This window comes from Myxocyprinus asiaticus, chromosome 19, assembly GCF_019703515.2.
Source record: "Myxocyprinus asiaticus isolate MX2 ecotype Aquarium Trade chromosome 19, UBuf_Myxa_2, whole genome shotgun sequence".
In the NCBI taxonomy this organism is placed as follows: domain Eukaryota; kingdom Metazoa; phylum Chordata; class Actinopteri; order Cypriniformes; family Catostomidae; genus Myxocyprinus; species Myxocyprinus asiaticus.
In genome coordinates this window covers 12126455-12150242 of record NC_059362.1, presented here as the reverse complement: position 1 = coordinate 12150242, position 23788 = coordinate 12126455, and the positions used below count along the sequence as shown (strand labels likewise).

General features: G+C 37.6%; 1 protein-coding gene across 3 annotated transcripts; it reads left to right on the top strand.

The window, feature by feature from the left end:
- On the top strand, positions 1-20870 carry LOC127410117 (homeobox protein Meis2-like). Of its 3 annotated transcripts, XM_051645178.1 has the most exons (14): positions 1-108; positions 1932-2494; positions 2669-2901; positions 3345-3486; positions 3749-3799; positions 4239-4289; positions 4455-4601; positions 6443-6557; positions 12194-12333; positions 14701-14777; positions 18471-18529; positions 18628-18717; positions 18840-18925; positions 19754-20870. In XM_051645178.1, the coding sequence occupies exons 2-13, from the start codon at positions 2477-2479 to the stop codon at positions 18896-18898; spliced, it is 1182 nt and encodes a 393-aa protein (XP_051501138.1). In that variant the 5' UTR covers positions 1-108; positions 1932-2476; the 3' UTR covers positions 18899-18925; positions 19754-20870. The 3 variants fall into 3 exon arrangements, with proteins under 3 accessions (XP_051501138.1, XP_051501140.1, XP_051501139.1); XM_051645180.1 differs by lacking the exon at positions 1932-2494 and having other exon boundaries at positions 4-108; XM_051645179.1 differs by lacking the exon at positions 1-108 and having other exon boundaries at positions 1919-2494.
- The last annotated feature ends 2918 nt before the right edge of the window (positions 20871-23788 follow it).

Sequence of the window (23788 nt, the reverse complement as noted above, 5' to 3'; positions counted from 1 at the left end):
TGAAACTGGAGCACAGTGGCAGGTTTGCAGGAGTCTCGCTGGATCTGAAGGACTGGGAGAGAAGTATCGCGGGGGTCAACCAAAGGTCAATACTTTTGAAATTAAAAGGTATTATCATCATTATCAACATGGGTGAAGAACAATGACATTTCAAGGTAGTTAAGTAAGCATGATGTTTAAAAATGTAATAAAAAATTAAAGAATAAGAAAATAGTTTCTTTAATAGCCTATATTATTATTATTATTATTATTATTATAGCTTGTTAATAACCTATTTCTCTTTTTACTTAACTTGATTTGAAAGGTGACGCTAAGTTTAAGGCCAGCTGTATTAGGTGACCAGCTAAATAATGTAGCTATTGCTGTGAAGCTGCACTGCATTTGTTCATAAGGCAATTTAATTGTAATTTATTTGAATGATTTTTATTATATATATATATATATATATATATATATATATATATATATATATATATATATATATATATATATATATAATTATTTTATTTTATTTTATTTTATTTGGTTGTATGAATGCCACGGCTATATAAATGACCCCCGGACCCACTGAACCTTATTTTAAATATAAGATTTTATGCCTCATGAGCGTCCAGGTGTTTTTAGAAATAAATACCTCGCTTGAATTCATCTTGTAAATACTGAATAAAACGTGGACAAATAACATTTACCTTTGATGCACAGCAATCTAACAAATAAAATAAAATATTGGGTTATATTTAAAGGTTAAAAAAAAAAAAAAAAAGCGAAGGCTGTAAACTGGAAGAGAGAGCTGTTTTAAAATTCGGCACGAAGTCAAATGTATTTTTCCTTTAACCGTCTTACTCGGCTGAAGTCTATAGTTTAATCAAATAAATACAAATTGTTTGTAATATATATATATATATATATATATATATATATATATATATATATATATATATATATATATTATATCCCTATAGCGATTTTCTTTTTGTAAAAAAAAAAAAAAAATATATATATATATATATATATATATATATATATATATATATATATATATATATATATGGTTACTTTACACAACAGGATATATGGCCAATCTATAATTGTAAGTAAATTAAATCCATTAAAAATGAGTAAGATACATTATTCTTTTCACATTCAACTGATCAATTATTTTCTTCCCAGTCGATCTTGTTTCCTTTTTAAGGGTTTAGCTCTGAATATGAAGAATGGTTTGCAGAGATGACAGTCACGAAGAAGCATTTGTCATTTCTACACAAAAGCGCGTTGAAAGATGAAGAGGTAACACTGCGAGCTGAACGCGGTCTACTGTTTTTGATGTCCCACATATATGTAAAAATGTATTACTTATGTTGCTAAACACATAAAAAAAAAAATGTATACTAACAAAAATATAAAGAAAACCGCGTGAAACTATAGGCTATCATTAAAGACTGAACGCAGAGGACAAGTTCAAAACTGAGACAAGTTCTTTGGTTACTCCATTAGTGAACAAGTCGCTTGATTTGTGTCTATTGTCTGTCTATGTGAGTGCGTGTGTGTGTGGGGGGTCATATTTACAAATGCAATTAAATTATTCTCAATGAAATTATGAGAAAACAAATACTATTTATTTTTTAAACTTAATTTTATAACTTATGAAGCTCAAGTTGCTATACGACAAACTACTCCAATTTTAGAGTCTGTCGTGCAAATACATTTTCAAAGGCTCAAATGTTGTGATGCTCAGCAATTTGGTGAAATAAGGTCCATTCCCAGTGCGACTCAGTGCACTGATCTGATTTCAGCACTTTTAAAAATAAAGACACTCCACCCCTAGTAACAAAACGCAGAGGTTGATAGTGCGTCATCCCAGCACGTATCCAATGTGAACACTCGTTGGCTGCTCGTGGTCATTGCGCTCTGCTTTCTCTTGCTTTATGTAGGGGTGTCGGGCTGGTAACACCCACCACGCTTCCCAGGCTCAGTTATCATCAGGGGTTCAGTCTCTACAAGAACAACCTGCTCCGATCCCCAACAAAATTCCAGTTCAACGCGTGGGTCGCAAAGAGGAACCATGAGATCCGGATAGTTTTTTTCCATTCAGTTGACACACAGCACCGCGCCGATGCCATGCCATTCACGAACATCCCAGAATTTGGAAAGATTTTTCTGATTTGAGGAGGACTGTGAAGGGTAAACTGCATGAGACGACCCGAAAAAAGATTGGATGCAAATATGTATATTTAAGGTAACCGTGTCGTCCTGTATTTGTTGAGTATTTTTGTCAAAGCGTATTCGGCAAACCGTCTTCAAAGTTTAAGCTGAAGAGGAAGCAATTAGAAAATCTCCTCAGGACCTGCTATATCATCTCAACGGATTACCGACAGCACAGTCCTCTTAAACTGAATGCACAAAAGGAATTAAATCATTGAAATTGCTCCCTCGTTGGATAAGAACAGTTTGCACTTCAAATCAATAGAAGCTTCATATGCTGATGGCTCAAAGGGTACGTCCTCTTATTAAAACCACCGCGTAAACACTTTAACTTTACTCATAAAGTTTGCTTAGATTTTTTTTTTTTTTTTTTTTTTTTTCTCCCAGATATTTACTTTAAGTGTCCAGTAGGCTATTGGGCAAATGTATATGTTTTTGAGTTGTGCCATGTCTGTGTATGATGTAGTACGAAGACCTTGCCCACTATGGTGGCGGTATGGACGGAGTTGGGGTTCCGACGTCGATGTACGGGGACCCACACGCGCCTCGGCCCCTGCCGCAGGTTCACCACTTAAACCACGGGCCGCCGCCACATGCCAACCAACACTACGGGGCTCATGTACCACACAGCATCATGCCCAGCAGCATGGGCTCAGCTGGCAACGATGCACTTAAAAGAGACAAGGACCAAATTTATGGGTACTTCACTGATTTAGAGTGCACTTCACATCGTCTACAAACATAGGCTATATAGCCTACTCTTATTCACCGATATCTTTAAACATTCAACTTCTATATTAATAATCATTGTTTAGAGGCTACATAAAAGGGCCAAATATATTTGTACTTTCTTGTAATCAGGAACTAGCTAAACATAGGTTATACACCTGTTTAGGCAAACATACTGAATTCACCTGTATTTAGAGTGGTGTGCAGTATTATTAATCCTTCGATTAAAAAGTATAGCCTATTACCAAACGCTTATTCGCTTTCAGTCACAGTTCTGCACTTGCACAGTTGCAACAGTTATGTGGGCGACAGGGCTATGAAAGTAAAACTCCATACCATTACTGTCATCAACGTTAATGGCCACTCAATAATACGGTGTTTTGATCTTTTTACGATTTTTTCTTTTCTTGAAGGCACCCGTTATTTCCCCTGCTGGCGCTGGTGTTTGAGAAGTGTGAGCTGGCCACATGCACGCCGAGAGAACCCGGTGTCGCTGGAGGAGATGTGTGCTCATCTGATTCCTTCAACGAGGACATCGCTGTGTTTGCCAAACAGGTAGCCAACTGACCGACACAATCATGTGCAATTTTTGTTACATTTTGTAACAAAACGTGTTGTGCTTTACGGTTTCATTGCGAAAAACTCATTTATCTTAAGTCATTTCTTTTTATGTAGCCTATAAAATAATCGTGAATAGTAAAGTAGCTGATCGTTTTTTTTTTTTATTTTTTTATTTTTTTTTTTTATGTATATGTTTTATTTTATTTAATGTTTAATATAGATGTGATAAACTAATGCAACATTTTCTCCTGTACAGATACGGGCGGAGAAGCCGTTATTTTCTTCTAATCCAGAGTTGGACAATTTGGTAAGTGTGTTAGTGTAAGATTCTGTCTGATAAATCTCTCAGAGAGTTTGTTCTAATGTGAATCGTGTGTGTGTGTGTGTTTGTGTGTGTGTGTGTGTGTGTGTGTGTCCGCCTCAAAGCTTAATTGGAGGATTCTTTGAGGGAAATAAAGGAAGCTTTAGCGTGTTATCAGAGGTCTTTGGGGTCTTTGCCTATAGGGCACCCTCAAAGCATCGACTCTGGGAGGAACCTATTTAGACTACGGCTATTGAAATAACAGGAAAAAGCGAACAGAAAATACAACTTGTAAACGTGTTGATTTAACCCGCGATTAGAATAGCCTACGTTGTGCACCAACATGCTAAATACATTTATTATTATTATTATTATTATTATTATTATTATTATTATTTGCTGTTTAATTATTGCGAACATTTTCTTTTCGTTTTTATTTCCCTAGATGATTCAGTCAATACAAGTATTACGGTTCCATCTTTTAGAACTTGAAAAGGTATGTTATCTATTCTTTGTTTATTATTATTATTATTATTGTTGTTGTTGTTGTTGTTGTTGTTGTTGTTGTTGTTGTTGTTTAAAAACAAATGTAGTCCCAAGATTATATCAATAATGATTTATTAATTTATATTTATACTATCATTTATTTTTCACTCATCAGGTGCACGAGCTTTGCGACAACTTTTGTCATCGGTATATAAGCTGTTTGAAGGGTAAAATGCCCATTGACCTGGTAATTGATGAACGGGATGGATGCAAGTCCGACTTCGACGACCTCTCTGGATCCTCGACAAATCTCGCAGATCACGTGAGTTTTAATTGGCTTTTAACAGGCCACTTAGATTGGCACTTAAGGGAAGCTGTTTATTCTAGCAGTACAGGCCAGTGTTTGTGCATGTACCATTATCAGAGACAGTTTGTGTTCAAAATTTGGCTTGATCCTCATTTTATAGCATAGATAATATGAACTTGTAACAGTCAGCTTGGTCCCTTAAAAAAGGAACATTTAAGAAACAAACTCAAACAACAAAGAAAATGCCAAATGACGTTTACTTTGTACTGTGGAAAATTCAAGTCAACTTGGTGAATTTTTCCAATGGTGTTGCCTAATATTCAGTGCCTCAGCCCTGCATTTCCCCAAACCTTTTTCTCGCTCTCTCCATAATTCATCCCGCAATATATTTTTGTCATATGATGAAGCAGGGAGAGAAAGAAAGGCTGTAATTACTTAGTTACATATGCTAATTTATTTAAACAACATTATCTAAATCCATTTTTCTTTGCTTTCACATCAATCACTAAGGCATTGCCCGAGGACATATCTTATTTTAGAAGAGGTGTGATGATGATGATGGTTTTGATGATAATGATGAAGCCCGTCATGTTGGGTGCAGGTGTTGCGAAGGGTCAGGCTTTTCCCCCCACTGTCCAACCCTCTGTTAGCCCTAATGATCAACGTTACATTTGCAAGTGAATGCGCCATTGTCTTTGAACTGATTGGATTGTTATTGTCAAGCAGGAGGGGAGTCTTTTTTCACTCAGAGACCAACAGTGTGTTCTTTACAGTCATGCTTCCTATTATCAATGCACCACCCCCTGTCACTGGAACAAAACCTCAGAATTAAAAAGAACAGAACTTTACATTCTGCTTAGTTCTGTTACAGGTCAAATTGTTTTAAGGAAAGGAGTGAAAGATGTTATATTCTTAACAATGCTCTGTTTTGTAATTTAAACCAATGTGAAAGCAAATTTCCATCACATAAAACAGTAGATAACTTTCCCATTGCTCACAATTTCTGTAAATAGATCTGAAAAGCAAAGGGTCATACTTTCACTTGATCAGCTGAAAAGTACCGTATGAATATGTATATTTGTACACTTGACGATAACTGTAATCCTTTACTGATGTTCCTGTAATGTCTTATCAATTCGCAAGTGTGCAGTGTGACACAAAACAATTTGAACTAGGTGATGCAAGGAGACAGTGTTCGTCTGAAACGTTACTAGCAACACACACACACAAACACATACTCTCATAAACACACAAACCCACAGACTGCTTTTGTGTGTCCTAATGAGAAAACAGTGAAGGGTCTTATTCACACAGCTTTATTGTTGTAGCTTATCCTGGGCTGTCTTAGAGCTCTTTAGCTGATCACCATCAGGCAAACAGCTGACGCTAAGGGCCTGAAGAGGAACGGCTGCTGTTTGCCTTCATGTTGAGCCCATCTAAATGCTTTATACTCAGTTCTGGATAAAAAGGGAAACTGCTGGTTTCTTGTGTGCATTGACTGTCAGACATCAGGAGAAGCAGTTACCCTGGTCGTGGCAGGATATACCTTTAATGCTGCTTTGAGAATCATCACATAGTTTGTGTGGATCTCAAGCCACGTCCGTTTCAGTTGTGCTTAATTTGGCAGAGGAAAATTTGAGCACAGACATAATGGTATCCTGGCTTTTTCTTTAAAAAAGGTCTTGTAAAAAGATGCTGTTGAAAAACTTAATGATTTCACTATCAGTAGTGTGTTAATCTTTTGACCAAAAAGGACAGCTCTGCTAGTGTTATTAATCAAAGCTGTATCTTTTTTGACCCTTTGATACCTCTACTTGTGATGGGGACACATGGATTTGCATGTTCCTGAAACTCAGAATCCAGTATCCTGGAGAGACATGGATGACGCTCACTCTACTCCCTCGGTCGGTACCCCAGGACCCTCCAGTGGGGGACATGCCTCTCAGAGTGGAGATAACTGCAGTGAACTAGGTAGGAAAACAATTGTAATATTCGTTTTTATGTCAAGCCAGCATCTTCAAGCAGTATTTTCAATGATGTTAATGATATTCAGTGATATTTATAGACATTATTAATGGTACTCCTGTTATGATATACCATATACCATTCTATGGTTTTATAAAGAATTTAGAATGTTTGTGGGTGTAAACAATGTTTACAAATTGTAGTTACATTTCATTGTACATGCCATCATTTTGATGTCATTCATCTGGTTCACTGAGCTGGCTTTACAATTTAATTGTGGACACAATTGGAGTTTAATGTTCTGAAAAGTTTAAGGGTCCAATTTAATTTACCACAGTTTCCATTTATATGTCACAGGTTTTTTTTTCTCTCTCTCTCTTTAATTTATATAGCAATCTGCAACTTCAAATTTGTAGAACCTCAATGCTGTTTACATATTGGGGGAAATTTGTATTTTTATGACCTATTTTTGCTTTTTGTGTTTGTGTATGTAATTGCGGTAGTAAAAATATCCCTCAGGGCTTCTCGCCTCCTTTTGACCATTAGACATCAATGGCTTGACCATTATGTAGCACAATAGAAGGATGTTCCGCAAGACAAAAATCAGTGGCCAGATTCTTATTCTTTTAACTCACAATTCCAGTAGTTTGCCACATAGCTTCATTGTGACAGTATTAAAGCACAAAAGAGCATCTTTAAACTCCCCCTGAAATGTTTGGCATAACAGCAATGCCAACACTGTTTCTGCAATGCTATCTATTTAAAAGGGAGAAAGGCATTGGGGTGGCAGCATTCTCCCCACACCAAGCTTTTTTTAAACAACAGTGGGGGATATCCAAGGACCACGGCCTTTTGACCCCAAAGAGCATGAATTGAAGAAGGGGAAGAGGAATGACCCCTGCCGGCTCGAAGGACAGAACACTTCAAATACTGGTCACAATAGAGGGGTGATATCTGGGGTAATCAGAGGCAGAAGTTGGGTTGGGATCAGGGACATATACCTGCTGCTCCTCCAGGAGCCAGTTTGGATCTGTGTTCCTCCCTTTATCATTCAAGAGATGGCTAAACAAACACCTTTTCCATTACAAGTGAATGGGGGGTCTTACGTCATTCACCCAGCTCGAGTCCAGGGATTACTGGAGTTCTTCAAAGCACCTGTCTCTTGTCAGGGGGTCCCTTTTTTGCTGGAACATCAGTCAAAGTTCCTACTGTTGAGAAACCTTCAGTCTTGTCCATGATAGGTTACGCTATGGGATCAGGAGATGGAAAGAGAGGAAGTGAAACCCTCAAGGGCCCGAGTGAAGGTGCTTCTCCATGGCTATGGTTGCAGTCTGAACCGTTTTAGTTTAACCAGTGGTTTCTCCTTCATATCATAACAGCTGATTCATTTCTATGTGGTGAAAATGTGTGTTTTTGTGTGATGGTGATAGTGGGTTTTACACAGCTATCCTAAATGTGTGTGTTGGTGGGAATGCATAGCCTAAGAATGTCCATCACAAAGGCCAAAAGGAACAAAGGGAAGCTGCAGGACATTCCAGGCCAATGTTCACCTCTATGGCCACCGAAAGACACAGGCTGAGACAGGATGTTTACATCTATATCTGAACCTTCAATAAAGGGTAAATCCCAGCATGATATTTTACACAAGTCAAAAAGCCAAAAACATTACTACTTCAACACTGAAATGTAGAAAAATGGTTTCAAAGTTGTCAAGTCAAATATGGATTGTCAAATTTTCTTACTCTGCTTTCTCAGAATCTGAGCATAGTTGAGCCAAATCCATCTGTCACAGGAGAGATCATGTTCTAAGAGTCCTCAATGTTCATAAAAAAGCCAGTAGTTACTGCGTTTCACCCATACAGGGCAGTATAGTGGACCAACAACAAGTGTGAAAAGTTGATGCCTCTGTGTTACACCAGATAACCAATACCAGGAATTTTTGTAGTGTTTTATTGTCAATACCACCCAACTGTGTACCAATCCCATGGTTCTCCAGATCATGCAATGGCCACGGGGGACAAGGGGATAAGAGCATCTAATCAATACGCTTTAAGCGAAACGATTAGCGAGAAAAAAATCATCTGCGTTCATCAGAACCATCCAGTAATTATCCAGTCTGTTGCGTCCAGTAGTCAGAATTATGGCCCCCTTGGAGAAGTATAGTTAGTGATAGATTGAGGTCATGGTGAGCTCATTAAGCAGGCAAACAGGATTTATTCTGTGATGCATGCGGGGTGGCAGTCATCAGAGCTGGCTAGTTTGCGCTGGGCCCCTTTGTCTTCGGGACATTCATCTATCTCCAGTTCATCTAATTATCAGCATCAGAAGAACACTGAGAGGTTTAGTTTTGGACCTTGTCATATCTCAGATGATGAAGGTACTCTGATCTGACATGGTAGCCATCAGGGTTGGATTGTAGGATGTGGAAAACTGGTCGGAAAATTAACAGACTTTCTTAACTGTTGTCGGTCTGTATTTTTTGCATATATGCTGATTATCTTCCATTTATCAGTTTCTTCTGAAGGTTTTGTGTGTGTGTGTGTGTGTGTGTGTGCAAAGGGAAAGTGAAAAAAATAGAGCTAGGTAGAAACTAGAAGCCTCTTTTCCATGTCTTAGGGTGCTGATTTTCCCTAAACAGCCCGAGGGCTTACTCCAGCCTTCCTCCAGGCTGCTGTGGCCCCCCTCTGTGCTGCGCGTGCAGACTTTGGGGCCGTGGAGTGAGGTAGGGCTCAGGGAGCTGCAGAAAGCAGCAGCCTTTAAAGAGAGTGCAGTCACACAGGCTGCATGGGCCAAGTTGCCAGGGAACAGTCAGAAGCGATTAGCGTTGGGTTGGATCAGCCCTGCGGCCTTCGTTTTCTGGAACAGGAGGAGAGAGGAGGGGGAAGAGGGTGTTTGAGTCTTCCTTAGATGTAAGAGTCTTTGGCTCACTCTCTTTATCTAGCATTTTCCCTTTTCTTTTCTTTTCTTTATTATTCAATTCCATACTTTTTCCCTTTTTTAAACTTTTCACTTTAGTGTCATTCTAGAACATTTCTTGCTAATTTTATTTTCATACTTTTCAACACCTTTTTGATATTGAATTTAATAAACACACACCTTTACCTATTTCTGCCTTTTTTTCTTATTATTCCAGTTTACATTGCCTCCTTTTTTCTATAAAAATCTTCTCTTTCATACCCTTTCAGAAAATTTTTCTTTATTTCTATATTTCTTCTTTCTTGTATATATATAATTTTATCCTCACCAACACCTTTTTGATATTTGATTTACTTAAACGCATAGTAAAACCCTCATTATATGTAAGTATTTGGCTCACAGTCTTATTCTATATTTTTCCAGTTTATTTTATTTTCTATTTGACACTTTTTCTCTTTTTAAAATCTTTACTTTTTTACCTTTATAGAACCTTTCTTGCTATTATTTCATCTTTAAATTCATCATTTCCAACACATGTAACACAATAAACACACACTAAATCTATCATTAGGTGTAAGAATCTTTGGCTCACTGTCTATTTTTTACATTTTCTTTTCTTTTTTTATTGTCTTTTCATGTTATTCCAATTCAGTTTTGCCCCTTGTCTTCTCTAAAAGTCTTCCCTTTCATAACCTTCCAAAACACATTGCTTTATTTCTATATTTCTATGTAATGTAAACACACTCAAGTCTTTCTGCCAGTTAGACAGTTGGTGAACATGCAAACTCTAGAACCAATAATTAGAGAAACAAACTCTGATTACAGCATCAGTCAGCCTGAAGTACCCCCCCCCCCCATATTTAAATGTCATTATTCATTAACTGAAATATTAATGCATGAATATGGTGCATACAGTCACTTTTGATTGATGCATCCCCAAAAACAAGGAGACACAGCAGGGCCAATCTTAAGAAAAGTAGGGTTTCTGTCCCGCCTCCGGGGAGGAGTCCCTCAGATACATTATTCACACACCCTCCGGGCAGACTTTCAAGGCATTTCTACCCTCAGGGCAAGAAAAATAAGCATGACTGTTAAAAGTAAATCATCTTGCCTGATGCACAGTTAATGGAAGAGGGAGAGAGGTATGGTAAGAAAGGAAGAGAATTGAGGGTGGGGAGGGAGGGCAAGACGGAAACCTTAGTTTAAAGGCAGCCTCCTGCCTGGGTGTGTGCGTGTTCCTACTGTGATCTTAAGCTAGATTGGATGGTAATGGATTGGAAGCTGCCTTGATTTTATCAAAGAGCTCACAGTTCAAACAGAGAATAAAGGAGCTGATACCATTGGCTTTGGTTGTTTAGCATTGTTTAGCATTTAGCATTGTTATGTTGACTTGACAAAGTCAACATACTGTTATTCTACGGACTTGGTTTATTTATTTTTTCATTTTATTTTTTTTATCATTAAACCAAAATCAAAATGTCTGACTCTAACTCATTCTAGAGCTACAACTTAGCACAGTCCTTCAGCCTGTTCTGACTCGGTTTGCTATATCTTTTCTAAGTGATTGGACATCTGGTTTTTCATAGCGGACGTTCAAAAATTCCCCAAATCCCACAGACTTATACTGATGCAATGTACAAATGGGCCAATCATCCATCCATCTATCTATCTATCTATTTGTCTGTCTGTCTGTCTGTCTGTCTGTCTACATACATACATTTGAAAACACACTGATTTAGCTCCTTTTACGCCTTTGATCCTCACTAGAATGGCTTTTTCCTCCCCCGAAAATTGAGTGTTTGAAAACGCTCCCCTTTACTGCATACTTTGGAAAACAATGATGTTTGGAAACTGAAAACTGAGTTTTCAAATGAAACGGTATCACTAGTTATACCTTGTATGTATTACAACAGTTAGTTTCGGTCCTCTAATTTAATTGGATCAGCAGTGTTTCAAGTGAGCTGATATTTCTTAAAGGCGCTGATCCTGCTTTGGCTTTCTTTGGAAATGTTGTCATTAGCAGATACAATATATACAAACTAACAGGCAAAATTTTGGCAAAGTTAATGAAATGCTGAAATTGAGTACTAAAGCACTCTTGCTCACGAAGTGTTCTAAATGGTACATGATCGGTAGCAACAGCAATAACACTGTCAATTAACTTTAAGCCAGTTAGTAATATTGCAGAAACTCTTGCTCTAAAGTCGAATACGTTTTTCACAACAACCACCAAAGGTCTTCTAATAGGCGTTGCTTTATTTATGTTTTTCCCAAGTTATTTTCCACTGCGCAAATGCAGATCAGATATTCTCTTTGCATTGCCAAGTTTCCATTCCCCATTCAAGCATGGAGCTTGGACATTCATTACCCCATGTCAAAGACAGAACTCACATTGACTTAATAGCACTGGGGTTGGTGCAGTGCTCTCCTCAAGATCTCAGTTACTGAGACTGAGAGAAAGATAAAGAGAGAGAGATATACTCCATCTCTCTCTGTTGATTAGTGTTCCCTCACACTGCATGGATACTCCTGCTTGCTGTGGTCCTTGTGTTACTGTTGCTAATCAAAACAAGCCCCCTGCGTGGTTCTTTCACTTTGTGTTTGTGAGTGACACTGGTGATCGGTCTGAACAAACACTTGTGCTTTGCTGAAGGTGATGTTTTATTTCATTAAGGTGACTCTTCTTCTCTCTCTTTCTCACCCGCTTTCTTGCTGTTGTTTATCAGGAGATGGTTTGGATAACAGCTTGGCATCTCCGGGAACAGGGGATGAGGACGACCAGGACAAGAAGCGACAGAAGAAGCGAGGAATCTTCCCGAAAGTGGCGACCAACATTATGCGGGCGTGGCTCTTCCAGCATCTCACAGTAAGACGTGCTCAAGTCGCCAAAATCGGTGTTATTCAATGCAAGTCTTTCAAAATGGGCCACAGTGGCTCAGCTTGGGCTAGGAGTCTAAGTGTGACCTTGTTGACCTGTGTCTCTTCAAAAATTAGCTCAATTCCACTGTTCTTAGCTCAGTGACCTGAATCCAAACTGCATTAAAACTAGCAGGGTGTGTTATTATCTGTTTCTCGGCCAAACCATCCATCTTGCCTGTCAAAACTGAGGGCTGCATTTGCCCCAGGGTGATGTCAGTTTTTTAGCCAAGTAAGTTCCACCAAAACTTGCCAGTTTGAGCTTGATTTGTGGCATTTTCAACATCTTCAAATCTCTACAAATGTTTTACCAGTTCACCTCCTTAAATTCCCACCATTCTCTTCCTTCTTCCTCTTGTCCATTATCTTTCTGAATTCCTGCACTTTCTAAGGGCTACACAGGTCCTGTACACATAGTAATCCTTTCCCTTTTACACACCTTTAGAGTTTAGAGATAAAAAAGGAGAGCCTAATTGAATTATCCTCTCTCTGTTCCCAGCTCCTTTTCAGACCGATTTGTGAAGCAAAAGTGTTTCCCATAGCAGGATGTGTCCAATGACAAAAAGTGTTAGAGGGGACTTTGGCCTCTGAATGGCCCCTATTGCAACACCCAGGCGATCATGCATTCATTTGGGGTCGGAACTGAATGAAAGCTGCAGAATTGCATTTTGTCGGGTTCTACTTTGAGCCTGTGTGCCACATTTTACATGGGGGGGCTCTTAAATATGGTCAAAGCCTGCATCTTTTGTGACCTATTCAGAGGTCTGTGATAAAGACCGCCTGTGGTGCCAATCTTAAAGAAAGGTGGAACATTAAGATTCAGTGGAACATTACAGTTATAACTGTTAGTTTCACTGGAACAAGATAGAGAGATCTCCTTTGGCATGCAAATTACGACAAGGAGGGTGCTTTTTAATGGACATAAGTGTAATTAATGCAAATATTAGTGATTCTTTAAAAAGCCGGGCACTTATGGATGCTAACAAATGCAGCGTCGTCTATCTTTTTCATTAGCACGTTTTGCAAACGTTGATGAACATGTGGGTTCCTGAAGACAGTCAGCCCTTGCTAAACTTAAATATTTAATTTAGCTTAACAGCAAACAATCACAATGCAAACTAAGCTCTGGTGAGTGGTTTTTGATAAGGATTTAAAGATGGAACCCAGAGCGCAGCTAACATTTTACTGTCACTGTGCTGTGTAGAATGTAGGCTGGGCTTACAGTCATTCATCAACAGAATGACAGCTCGCAAGCCAGGAGGTGAACAAGGAAATCGTCGGCAGCACCATCCGTGTGTGTTTGAGAGAGGGTGAGAAAAAGATAGAGGGAATTAAAGAGGGAGACATGTAACAGGACTCATCCCTCACCGGTGACCACGGGAGGTGAGGCCGCGACAGTGACAAAATTGGTGCACACCCATGACCCAGTGCTGTCTATACAGTCACTCCTGCCTGCCATCTGCTGCCCTCCCTCTGCACTCACAGTGAGAGCAAGGGGATCAGGGGCCAGGGGCCATCGCGGGGCAACCAAGGGCAAGGCCCTATTCAACCCTAAACAAAACTCTCCATTGTCTCTCTTTCACACCCACTCGATCATTTGTCAAGTAATGTCAAATAATGTCAAACAAAACCACGAGTGCTCGGCCAATAAGACACAGGGAAATTCTCAAACTCAGCACTACATATGGGAACTCTATCATACATAATGTTGTAATTTCATGAAAGAGTCATATGGATTACACATTTTTGGTCCCAGACCCACATGAGGCGAGTTGTCCTGATGTTTGATGTGATTAGTCATTTAAACATATAACTTCAAATGGAGACTGCAATACTATAAATACACAACATAAAAACAATACATGTTCCATATGCTACAATATAAATCAACAGACAAGCAATATTATCAGATTATCAGAAGTTAAAGGTGATGTGTGTTATTTTCATTGTTAAAATACTTTGTTCTAGACCAGCTTAATATGCAGAGTCAATTAGAAGTAAGCCATTCGTAGGTTGATTCCCTGCGATTGCTCTTCGTAGTCAAAATATTGTTCTATTTGTTTGAGCATCCCAACCAGGCTGACACGGCAACATTGGCTCAACGAATGGTGTAAATTTGGGACTATCCGTTACATGAACAATGGCAGATTGAGGAAGTGTTTGGGAAACTTGTTCGAAAAAAATCATTATTTTCGCAATTCTGTTTGGTGGAGCTATTGGTGCAGAAACTACACACTTCACCTTTAAAGCAATTAAAGTTTCAGAGACATTTACACAACCACACTCACCCTCTCTCCATTTTCTTTCTGATTTGCAGCACCCGTACCCATCCGAAGAACAGAAAAAGCAGCTCGCGCAGGACACAGGTCTCACCATTTTACAAGTGAATAACTGGTGAGTAAACTTTGACCTTTGATTTTTGACTTGCCAGTCAATGGCCTGACCTCTCAGCACTTAGAAGTCAGGGTTAGGGATATCTGTAACTTCCATTTCAAGTCAAGTGATCCTGATTTCCCACAATATTATTAGATGGTGTTCAAAGCCCAACATGAGACAAACACAAATATATAGGGCACCAATGATGAGGTTCTTTGAGTGTATCTGAGGGACTGTGAAATGTTGTGTTGTGATTCCCGAAACACTGTTCCGTACCACGGTTTTCCTGAACATTTGTTCATAGAAACCATCTTGCTGGGTAAAAAAATACTATATATACTCGCTACAATTGCAGTCATTGTTTTCATGACATTTGAAATTACAGTTTTTGTTATTTAATTTGAATTTAAATTGTGCAAATTAGACACTTCAATTCCATTTACTTTAATTTGCTATGTATTGCCTTAAAAATGTTGTTGTCAATCACTGAATTTGTTAAGTAATTATATATATATATATATATATATATACACTGATCAGCCACAACATTAAAACCACCTGCCTAATATTGTGTACACTGTAAAAAAAAATCCTGTTAAATTTACGGTAAAAAACTGTCCGCTGTGGTTGCCAGAAATTCACTGTAAAAAATACGGTAACCAAGCTTCAGGCTCTACGGGATGTAATTTTGATGCCTGTATATTTTACGGTGACCAATAAATATGACCAATAAATATGTAGAGACCGTGTGCACAGTGTCACTCACACAAACACTAAACACCATCAGGGTAACACGTGAAATTAAAATAATGCAATAAACATTAACTAAACTACATCAAATATAACACAGAACACCCCAGTGTAGATAAGTGATATTAAAAATAAGAAGAAACAACTATTCCCATAAAATATAATGAAATGTGATGGGTAACGCAGGGAGTTCTGGGAAGACCCGATTACTGTTTTGTTTTTTAACCGTAATTTTAACAATAATTTACCGTAAAATGTACATGTACTCTCTCATACTTTCATACTTTTCAATCATACTTTTTACATGTAAAAAATTAAATGTATAAAAATTTTATAAAAATAAAATTTAAATTTAAACATTAAATGTACTGTAAAATTACTTGTCTTTTTAAATATATGAAAAAAAAATTTACTGTATATTTTAAGGTAACTGCCCGTTTACCAATTAACATTTTTCTACTGTAGCATTTTTTGCAGTCTTTTACCATTTATCTGGACATTTTTTACAGTGGGTCCCCCTTGTGCGGCCAAAATAGCGCCAACCCGTCTCTCAGAATAGCATTCTGAGATGCTATTCTTCTCACCACAATTGTACAGAGCGGTTATCTGAGTCACCATAGACTTTGTCAGTTCGAGCCAGTATGGCCATTCTCTGTTGATCTCTCTCATAAACAAGGCGTTTCCGTCCACATAACTGCCGCTCACTGGATGTTTTTTTTTTTTTTTTTTTTGGCACAATTCTGAGTCAATTCTAGAGACTGTTGTGTGTGAAAATCCCAGGAGATCAGCAGTTACAGAAATACTCAAACAAGCCCATCCGGCACCCACAAACATCCATGCGATTATCTAATCAGCCAATCGTGTGGCAGCAGTGCAGTGCATAAAATCATGCAAATACAGGTCAGGAGCTTCAGTTAATGTTCACATCAACCATCAGAATGGGGAAAAAATGTGATCTCAGTGATTTGGACAGTGGCATGACTGTTGGTGCCAGATGGGCTGGTTTGAGTTTAAATGTTGTGGCAGGTGGTTTAAATGTTGTGGCTGATCGGTGTGTGTGTGTGTGTGTGTGTGTGTGTGTGTGTGTGTGTGTGTGTGTGTGTGTGTATATATATATATATATATATATATATATATATATATATATATATATATACACACACACACAGTACTGTGCAAAAGTCTTAGGCACATAAGATGTTTCATAAAAGCATTTGTCTTAAGATGGTTATTTATATTTTCAGCTTTAGTGTGTCAATAGGAAATATAAATTTTAGACTCCCAAACATTTCTTTTGCAAACAGAATAGAATAGGGCTATTTTTTAAGGTGCTGGGTTACTGATCAGAAGATCAGGGGTTCAAGCCCCAGCAACGCCAAGATGCCACTGTTGGGCCCTTGAGCAAGGCCCTTGACCCTATCTGCTCCAGGGGTGCCGTATCATGGCTGACCCTGCACTCTGACCCCAGCTTAGCTGGGATATGTGAAAAAAAGAATTTCACTGTATATGTGCAAATGTATAATGTGTGATAAATAAAAATATAATAAAATAATAGAAGAACAGGGAGCCCTGCAACAGATGTCATGGCCCCCACAAGCCCCTCACTGAATATTGAGTCAGTCTGGGATTACAAAAAGAGAAATAGTTAGAAGAAATTTGGCAAATTCTCCAAGAAGCTTGGAACATCCTATCAGCCAACAACCAAAAAAAACTGTATCCAGGTGTACCTAGGAGAATTGGTGCTGTTTTGAAGGCAAATGTGGTCACACCAAATATTGATTTAGCTTTTTTTTATGTTTACTGGACTTTTTATGATGTTAATTGATAAATAAAAACTATTTATGGCATTATTTTTGAAGACATCCTCACTATGCAACATTTTTTCCAAATGCCTAAAACTTTTGCACATATATATATATATATATATATATATATATATATATATATATATATATACACACACACATATATATATATGAAAATGTAAAAATACAGAAAGTTTTTTCTGAGGGTTAGGTTTAGGGGTAGGGTTAGGGTTAGGGTTAGGGGATAGAATCTATAGTCCGTACAGTATAAAAATCATTATGTCTATGAAGAGTCCTCATAATGATAGCTGCACCAACATGTGTGTGTGTGTGTGTGTGGGTGTGGGTGTGTGTGTGTTTGTGAAAATATTAGTAAAATTGTAAAATGTAGATGAGTAATACTAAATGCTTATCAGTATGATATATTTTTTTAAAGGAAAAGTGGACATTGTATGCTATTTTTTTTTTTTTTTTTTAACAAAATAAGGTGTATTACAAATGTTTGCCTTGTCTTATTCTCTGAGTAATTCCTTGCCCATGTGCATGTCAGGGGCATTACCTACCTCTATGTTATGGGCTGCTGAAGCATATTAGTGTCTGAAAGGCAGTTAGGCTAATCATACCCTGAGGCTACTAAGCCAATGCCATATCAATTGAATATTTATTGAGCAATGACCCCTTTACTTGATTCAATAATATATTGCAGCATGAGGCATAGATTTGGCTTTAGAGCAATAAAAGCAAGTCTTAAAAACAGATGTTAATTTTGGAGTGCTGAGGAAAGCAAAAATAACCCACAAATCAAATAAATCTATTTTTTACTGTCTGTTACAGTTTCACTTTTGCACGAAAGCAATTTGTAAAAGCTGCCAAAATCCCTTTATGAACGCAATGTTTGCTTGTTTGCAGTATATACTGTATTAGAGTATTGTTGCAGTCTGGTACTTAAATAGTGAATTACATTTTTTGTGGAGTCTTGACAGGTCCATTAACCCAAAGGCCCAGGAGAAATTGCAATGCATTAACAAATATTTCACAGTAAATCATAGCGAATAGCTCACAGAAGTAATAGTCTTTAAATAAGAGTAAAATATACAGTGGTCAGTAATAAAAAAAGATTTAGTAAATGTGTTTTTTTTCTTCTTATTTTTGACAGGTTTATCAATGCTCGAAGAAGAATTGTGCAGCCAATGATTGATCAGTCTAACAGAGCAGGTAAAGTGCACGTTTACATCTGTTTTTTTCTTCAATAAAGCCATGTTTACAGTGTGTGCATATATTACATATTCACCGTGTCATGTCTTCATGTTTAGTAAGTCAAGGAACCGCTTACAGCCCTGACGGTCAACCTATGGGTGGCTTTGTGTTAGACGGACAACAGCACATGGGTCTTCGGCCAGGCGGTAAGGCAAATCTTCACATAAATCAACATTCAGTGCTCCATTTGTGTGTTATAAAAATGCTGAAGCTGCTTAACATTTAATTGCTTTTTATAGTTTTTTAAATTTGTTTCTCCTTCTCGCAGGTCCCATGGGAGGTATGGGTATGAACATGGGTATGGATGGACAGTGGCACTACATGTAAACTCCTCCCCCCTTCCAAAACCATAACGTAAGGAAATGATTTGGTATTTAGAATATCACTTCTCTCTTTCTCCTTTCACTCGGCATGTGAAATCTGATTATGGTGGCAATTCTCCCTACGACAACCCCCACCACATACATGTTTGCGTACACACACACCTTCCTTCTGCGGCTCCATCTCTGCTAGCTGTCTCTGACAGTCCACAAATCAAGATGTATTGCTTGCCGCGGGCGGCCTGGCATGGAGAATTTTATTTAATACGCACACTGTGCTGCCCAATGAGCCCCTCCATAATGACACTTACCTTGATTAATAGAGCTCTTTATATGTAAATAGGCACGGAATCCAGTTCTCCAATCGCGCCAACACAGCCCTTTCCCCTCAAATAACAACCTCAGCCTCTGCTAATGAAGGGAGAAGAGAGGGGAGGTGAGCGGAGGTTAACACCCCCCGCAGAAGACACAGACACATAGAGATATCATGAGCTTCTATCTTGCAGGAGCCAGAAACATGCAGGCGAAATAATTTCCAGACTATTTAATCGTACCTTTTTTATTGAATTATCACGGAGTCGTTACTGTAATTGCGTCATTTAGAGGAATGTTTCCCTGTTCTTAATTCGCTCTGGTTAAACACAATATGCTATTGGATCGTCGGAGTCATTATGAAGATCTGTTTTCCTGTAATGTGTGGAGGTCTAAAGCATAAAGTGGAGAACATTTGTGATCATAGAGGCAGGTGTATTTGCATTGTTCTAGGCAATTGATCTCAGCATAATGTAGTTTCTTTTACACTGTATATGTGTTGGTGTTTTTTAACAAATGTCTAAGTATTGCATTTTTGTCTATGTTTAAGGTCTTGATGGTGGCCTCAGGAATATTCCCTGTGCTCACACGAAACGAGGAGTGAGTCCACATCACATTCGTCCGCATCTGATCACCCCCTCTCGCACGGCACCTTAAGCCCAGTCGCCTCCTCTCTACACAGGACCTCCCAAATCTCTTACTGACCCCTCATCAACTGGCCAAAGTAATGTCTACAGGAGCACCGACATTAAAAACAGACAAACTTGAAGCATTTGTGCCAAAAGAGAGACTTCTGAAAAGACAATTGGAGATCTTTTCTTTTTAAATTATTTATTTATTCTTGTTACCGTCAAGAAGCACGGGGACCACACCATTTGTGCACTTTTGCTCAACTTAATGGCCGCCCCCCAGATGCAACTATTCCATACCTCCTCACACACAGGTGCACGTACACTTATTAAATGCATTTGTCCTGAAAAACACAACTGTGGAATATGGTATTCGATGCTAAGAGCCCTCAAGAACTCTAAAATGTGAGTGTATATGATGAGATTTTTTTCTTTTCTTTAGGGAAATGTTCTCTGTTTGGGTTTGTGTCATTGACTAGTTTTTAGACTTTTACATTTATGATTCTACAAAGTAAAAAATGTGTTTAAGAGGGAAAGGAAACCACTCTAAGGGGTTCACAGCATTATTGTGGCACATATCTAACAAAAAGTCCAATATCTGAAGCAACAATGTCTTCCCAACAAGAGATGTTTTGAAAGGCATCACTGAGGAAATGAGTTGTCTGTCTATTATTTGTTGAATCGGGATGGAGAGAGCAACAGTGCTCTTGTAAAGCTAAGTGTGCCTGGAGGAGTTTTAAAACCACTAGAGATGTTCCATTGTACATAATTATGTAAATGTTATTTGAAAAACACATCAATGTCAAATAGGCATTCAGTCGAGATCCTTTAAGAATGGGATAATGTTGTACATTTTGCTTGGTTCTCACTCTTGGGTTTTCTCTATGGAAAAAAAAGTCGATTATATGTTTGTTAATGTACTGATAAGTTTGATCGATCCTCCCGCTCAGTCCATTTCCTTTTAGAAGTCTTTTAAACGCAGTACAGTATTTCTACACAGTCAAAAGTCGAATTCTTTTAATAAATGCTTCATTTTCAAAATGCTAAATCTCTGTTTCTTTGAATTTTGTCTGGTTTTTTATTTTTTATTTTTTATTTTTATTTTTTTTTAGCCTCTGGTGGAATACGTGGTTCAAATTCATTTTTGGCTAAAAGATTTGAATTCAGTCGAACGCTCAATCGAAACTGAAATATTGCATTTGTATTTACAGCTTAAAATAATTCAACAATTTGTGAGTTTTAAAGAAATGATTCTACGTGAATAGCGAACGAAACTAGTTTCTAAAATGATTTCAAATGTCCGTGAGAGGAAATATCAGCCGGATAGTTCAAACAACTCAAAATATTACACATTTTCGAGCATATATACAAACTATTTTAATATTAACCTACATAATTAATGTTCTACTGAAAGGAACAGCAGTAAGTGGGAAAATGATTATTGAATTATTCCCTCCGAAAGCATCAAGGTAGCCTACTATAAGATTTGTTTGGAGGTCTTTTTTTAAACGTTGAGGCTATATGTGAAGAAATAAATCACATTAATTCAATATTTTCAAATCACGCGAGCGGGCCTCCCGCGTGTAATTTTTCAGAAACCGCCAAACCCCGCACACGTAGCCTATTTATCTCCGGGATATTTTTTTAAAACGCAATTTCGCGCTGACATTTAAAAATGGGGTTTCTCATGCTGTTTGATATCTTAGCTAAGACTGCTCCTACAGCCGTTTCCCGGCTTATTTCGACCTCCAGTTTGTGTTTCTCTAGCCTGCAGTACTCGTGAGAAAATGCTGTACTTTCGTGGTCATTTATCAATGTCAGCGGCGTAACGATCTCCACTGCAGTATTGATGAGGGGAATTACATTGGCGCTGGAGGAGAACCCATAGGCACAAGAAAAGAAAAAGAAACTTGCAATAACGTTAAGGCTAATGCACTTGCGTTTAATGTAATTTCTTTTCGATAATGGAATTATTTAAATCGGAATTTCCAATTCGTTCGGTTTCTCGTTCTTTTCTGTGATTTTATTTTCTTGAAATGTATCCTTGACCTCTTTTGTTCTTTCGCAAATAAAAATAAGGCTAGTGTTACTGCAAAATTCGTTTAAAACTAAATAAAATAGTTTTGGTGTGCGCGTGTGCTGCTGTTTTGATTTAACAAGCGATGTTACAGATGTTGTTGTTCACATTTGGCGACCGGATAGGCTTCTCGTAAAAGGATTTTCACAGCCCTAAACTATCTTTATTTTCTATTAAACCAAGCATCGAATTGGCTATTTATAATAAATAGTATTCAGCTACATATAAAACATGTTTTGTTGGCAAAATGGCTAGCATTACCCTATCTAGAGGAATAGTCGGGTAGGCTAAAAATAGCTAAATATTAAGATCATCTTATGCGTTTCTTTAACATAAAATTTCACATCCTGAATTTAACATAAAAAAAATTAAATAAATAAATAAAAAAAAAAAAAATAAAAAAAAATCGGTAAAAATAAGAATACGCCTATTATTATCTTGGCCACAGCCGGTGTTGATACAGTTATCTCAAATGCTGAGTGTGTATATCTTGGTCAGAGATAAATTCGTTGTGAAAGATGCCGAAAAAAAAAAAAAAAAAAAAAAAAAAAAAAAGATCACAGCTAAATGAAATATGGGTCACCCTTCCTACACTGAACAACATCACGGAGTATAATAATAATAATTAATAATTTTTATAATAATTTTTATAATTTTATTATTATTTAATTATTTAATATATAATTTATAATTTTTAAAAAGTAGTAGTAGTAGTAGTAGTAGTAATAATAATAATAATAATAATAATAATAATAATAATAATAATAACACATAAAATGGAGCCTACACGATTCCATCCCGTCGTCCAGAGCTAATAATAGCCTGTTTATTCACTGCAGTGTAAGGAACACACCGTATTCCCATTTAAAAAAAAAAAAATAAATAAATAAATAAATAAATATATATATATATATATATATATATATATATATATATATATATATATATATATATAGTTTAGACTGCTTGGTAAATTTGGACGCCTCCTGTAACGCTAAAAACATCCCTAAAATATGAAACGGACTTTTCATATTCTTTGACAGTTTCTTAAGCAAAGATCTGAATAGAAATCGTTATTATAATAATTACCGACTCCAAATATAGCGAACAAATACTCATATTGCCTTGAGCTGTGATTTTTTTACCCCCCTTTATTTGATTAGACCGTCATATTTTCCTTTTCGTTGTATAACGACTTTTCGTGCGGGTTTTCTTCGGCTTGCGTCACGCAGCACAGATTTGGATCCATGTCCTGCCGATGTGATTGTAAAAACTGAAGTTAAAAGTTAGGGTTAGGGTGAAAGTTATCCCACCATGACTAAAACGGTGGTGTCTAATGGTGTCATCATGCCATGAATGTAATAACGACTGGTGTGCAAAAACTACATAAAACATGAAATAAGTACAGACTGTTACTGTATTATAGCAATTATGATTTTATGAATCAGCCTGTCATTGCAGTAGCAACTGGTTCTGTGCGTACCTCATCATTTCACCAACAGTTTAGATTTCACTTTGAGTGATGTGAACCACGGCTAAGGACCAGTCCAGCCAAACCCGCTGAATTGAACTTGTCAAACACAATTTCTATTGTGCATAACTCCACTCTTTGAATTTCTTGAGTGGTCATGTTGAGAACCTGGTCCACGTGAGGAGATGTTTATCCCATGGTTATGGACAGTCAGAGCGATTGGTGTTTAAATTTGATGCCAAAGGAAATTAGGAGAGGAGGCCTCTCTTTGGCTTTATTTACAGCAGTGCGTGTGCCAAGAGGTCAGGGGTCAAAGTTGAGAAAGGGGCCAGCAAGAGAGCTATCTTGCTTCTAACACTGATTGTTCCACATGCTTGGAGTTCTGTGCATTCTCTCTTTCAATCCTGG

Excerpts from the sequence above, each read along its gene's own strand:
- LOC127410117 (XM_051645178.1), top strand. Across the intron at positions 3,800-4,238 it reads ATCCAGAGTTGGACAATTTG|ATGATTCAGTCAATACAAGT; the intron begins GTAAGTGTGTTA and ends TTATTTCCCTAG. Across the intron at positions 4,602-6,442 it reads CGACAAATCTCGCAGATCAC|AATCCAGTATCCTGGAGAGA; the intron begins GTGAGTTTTAAT and ends CCTGAAACTCAG.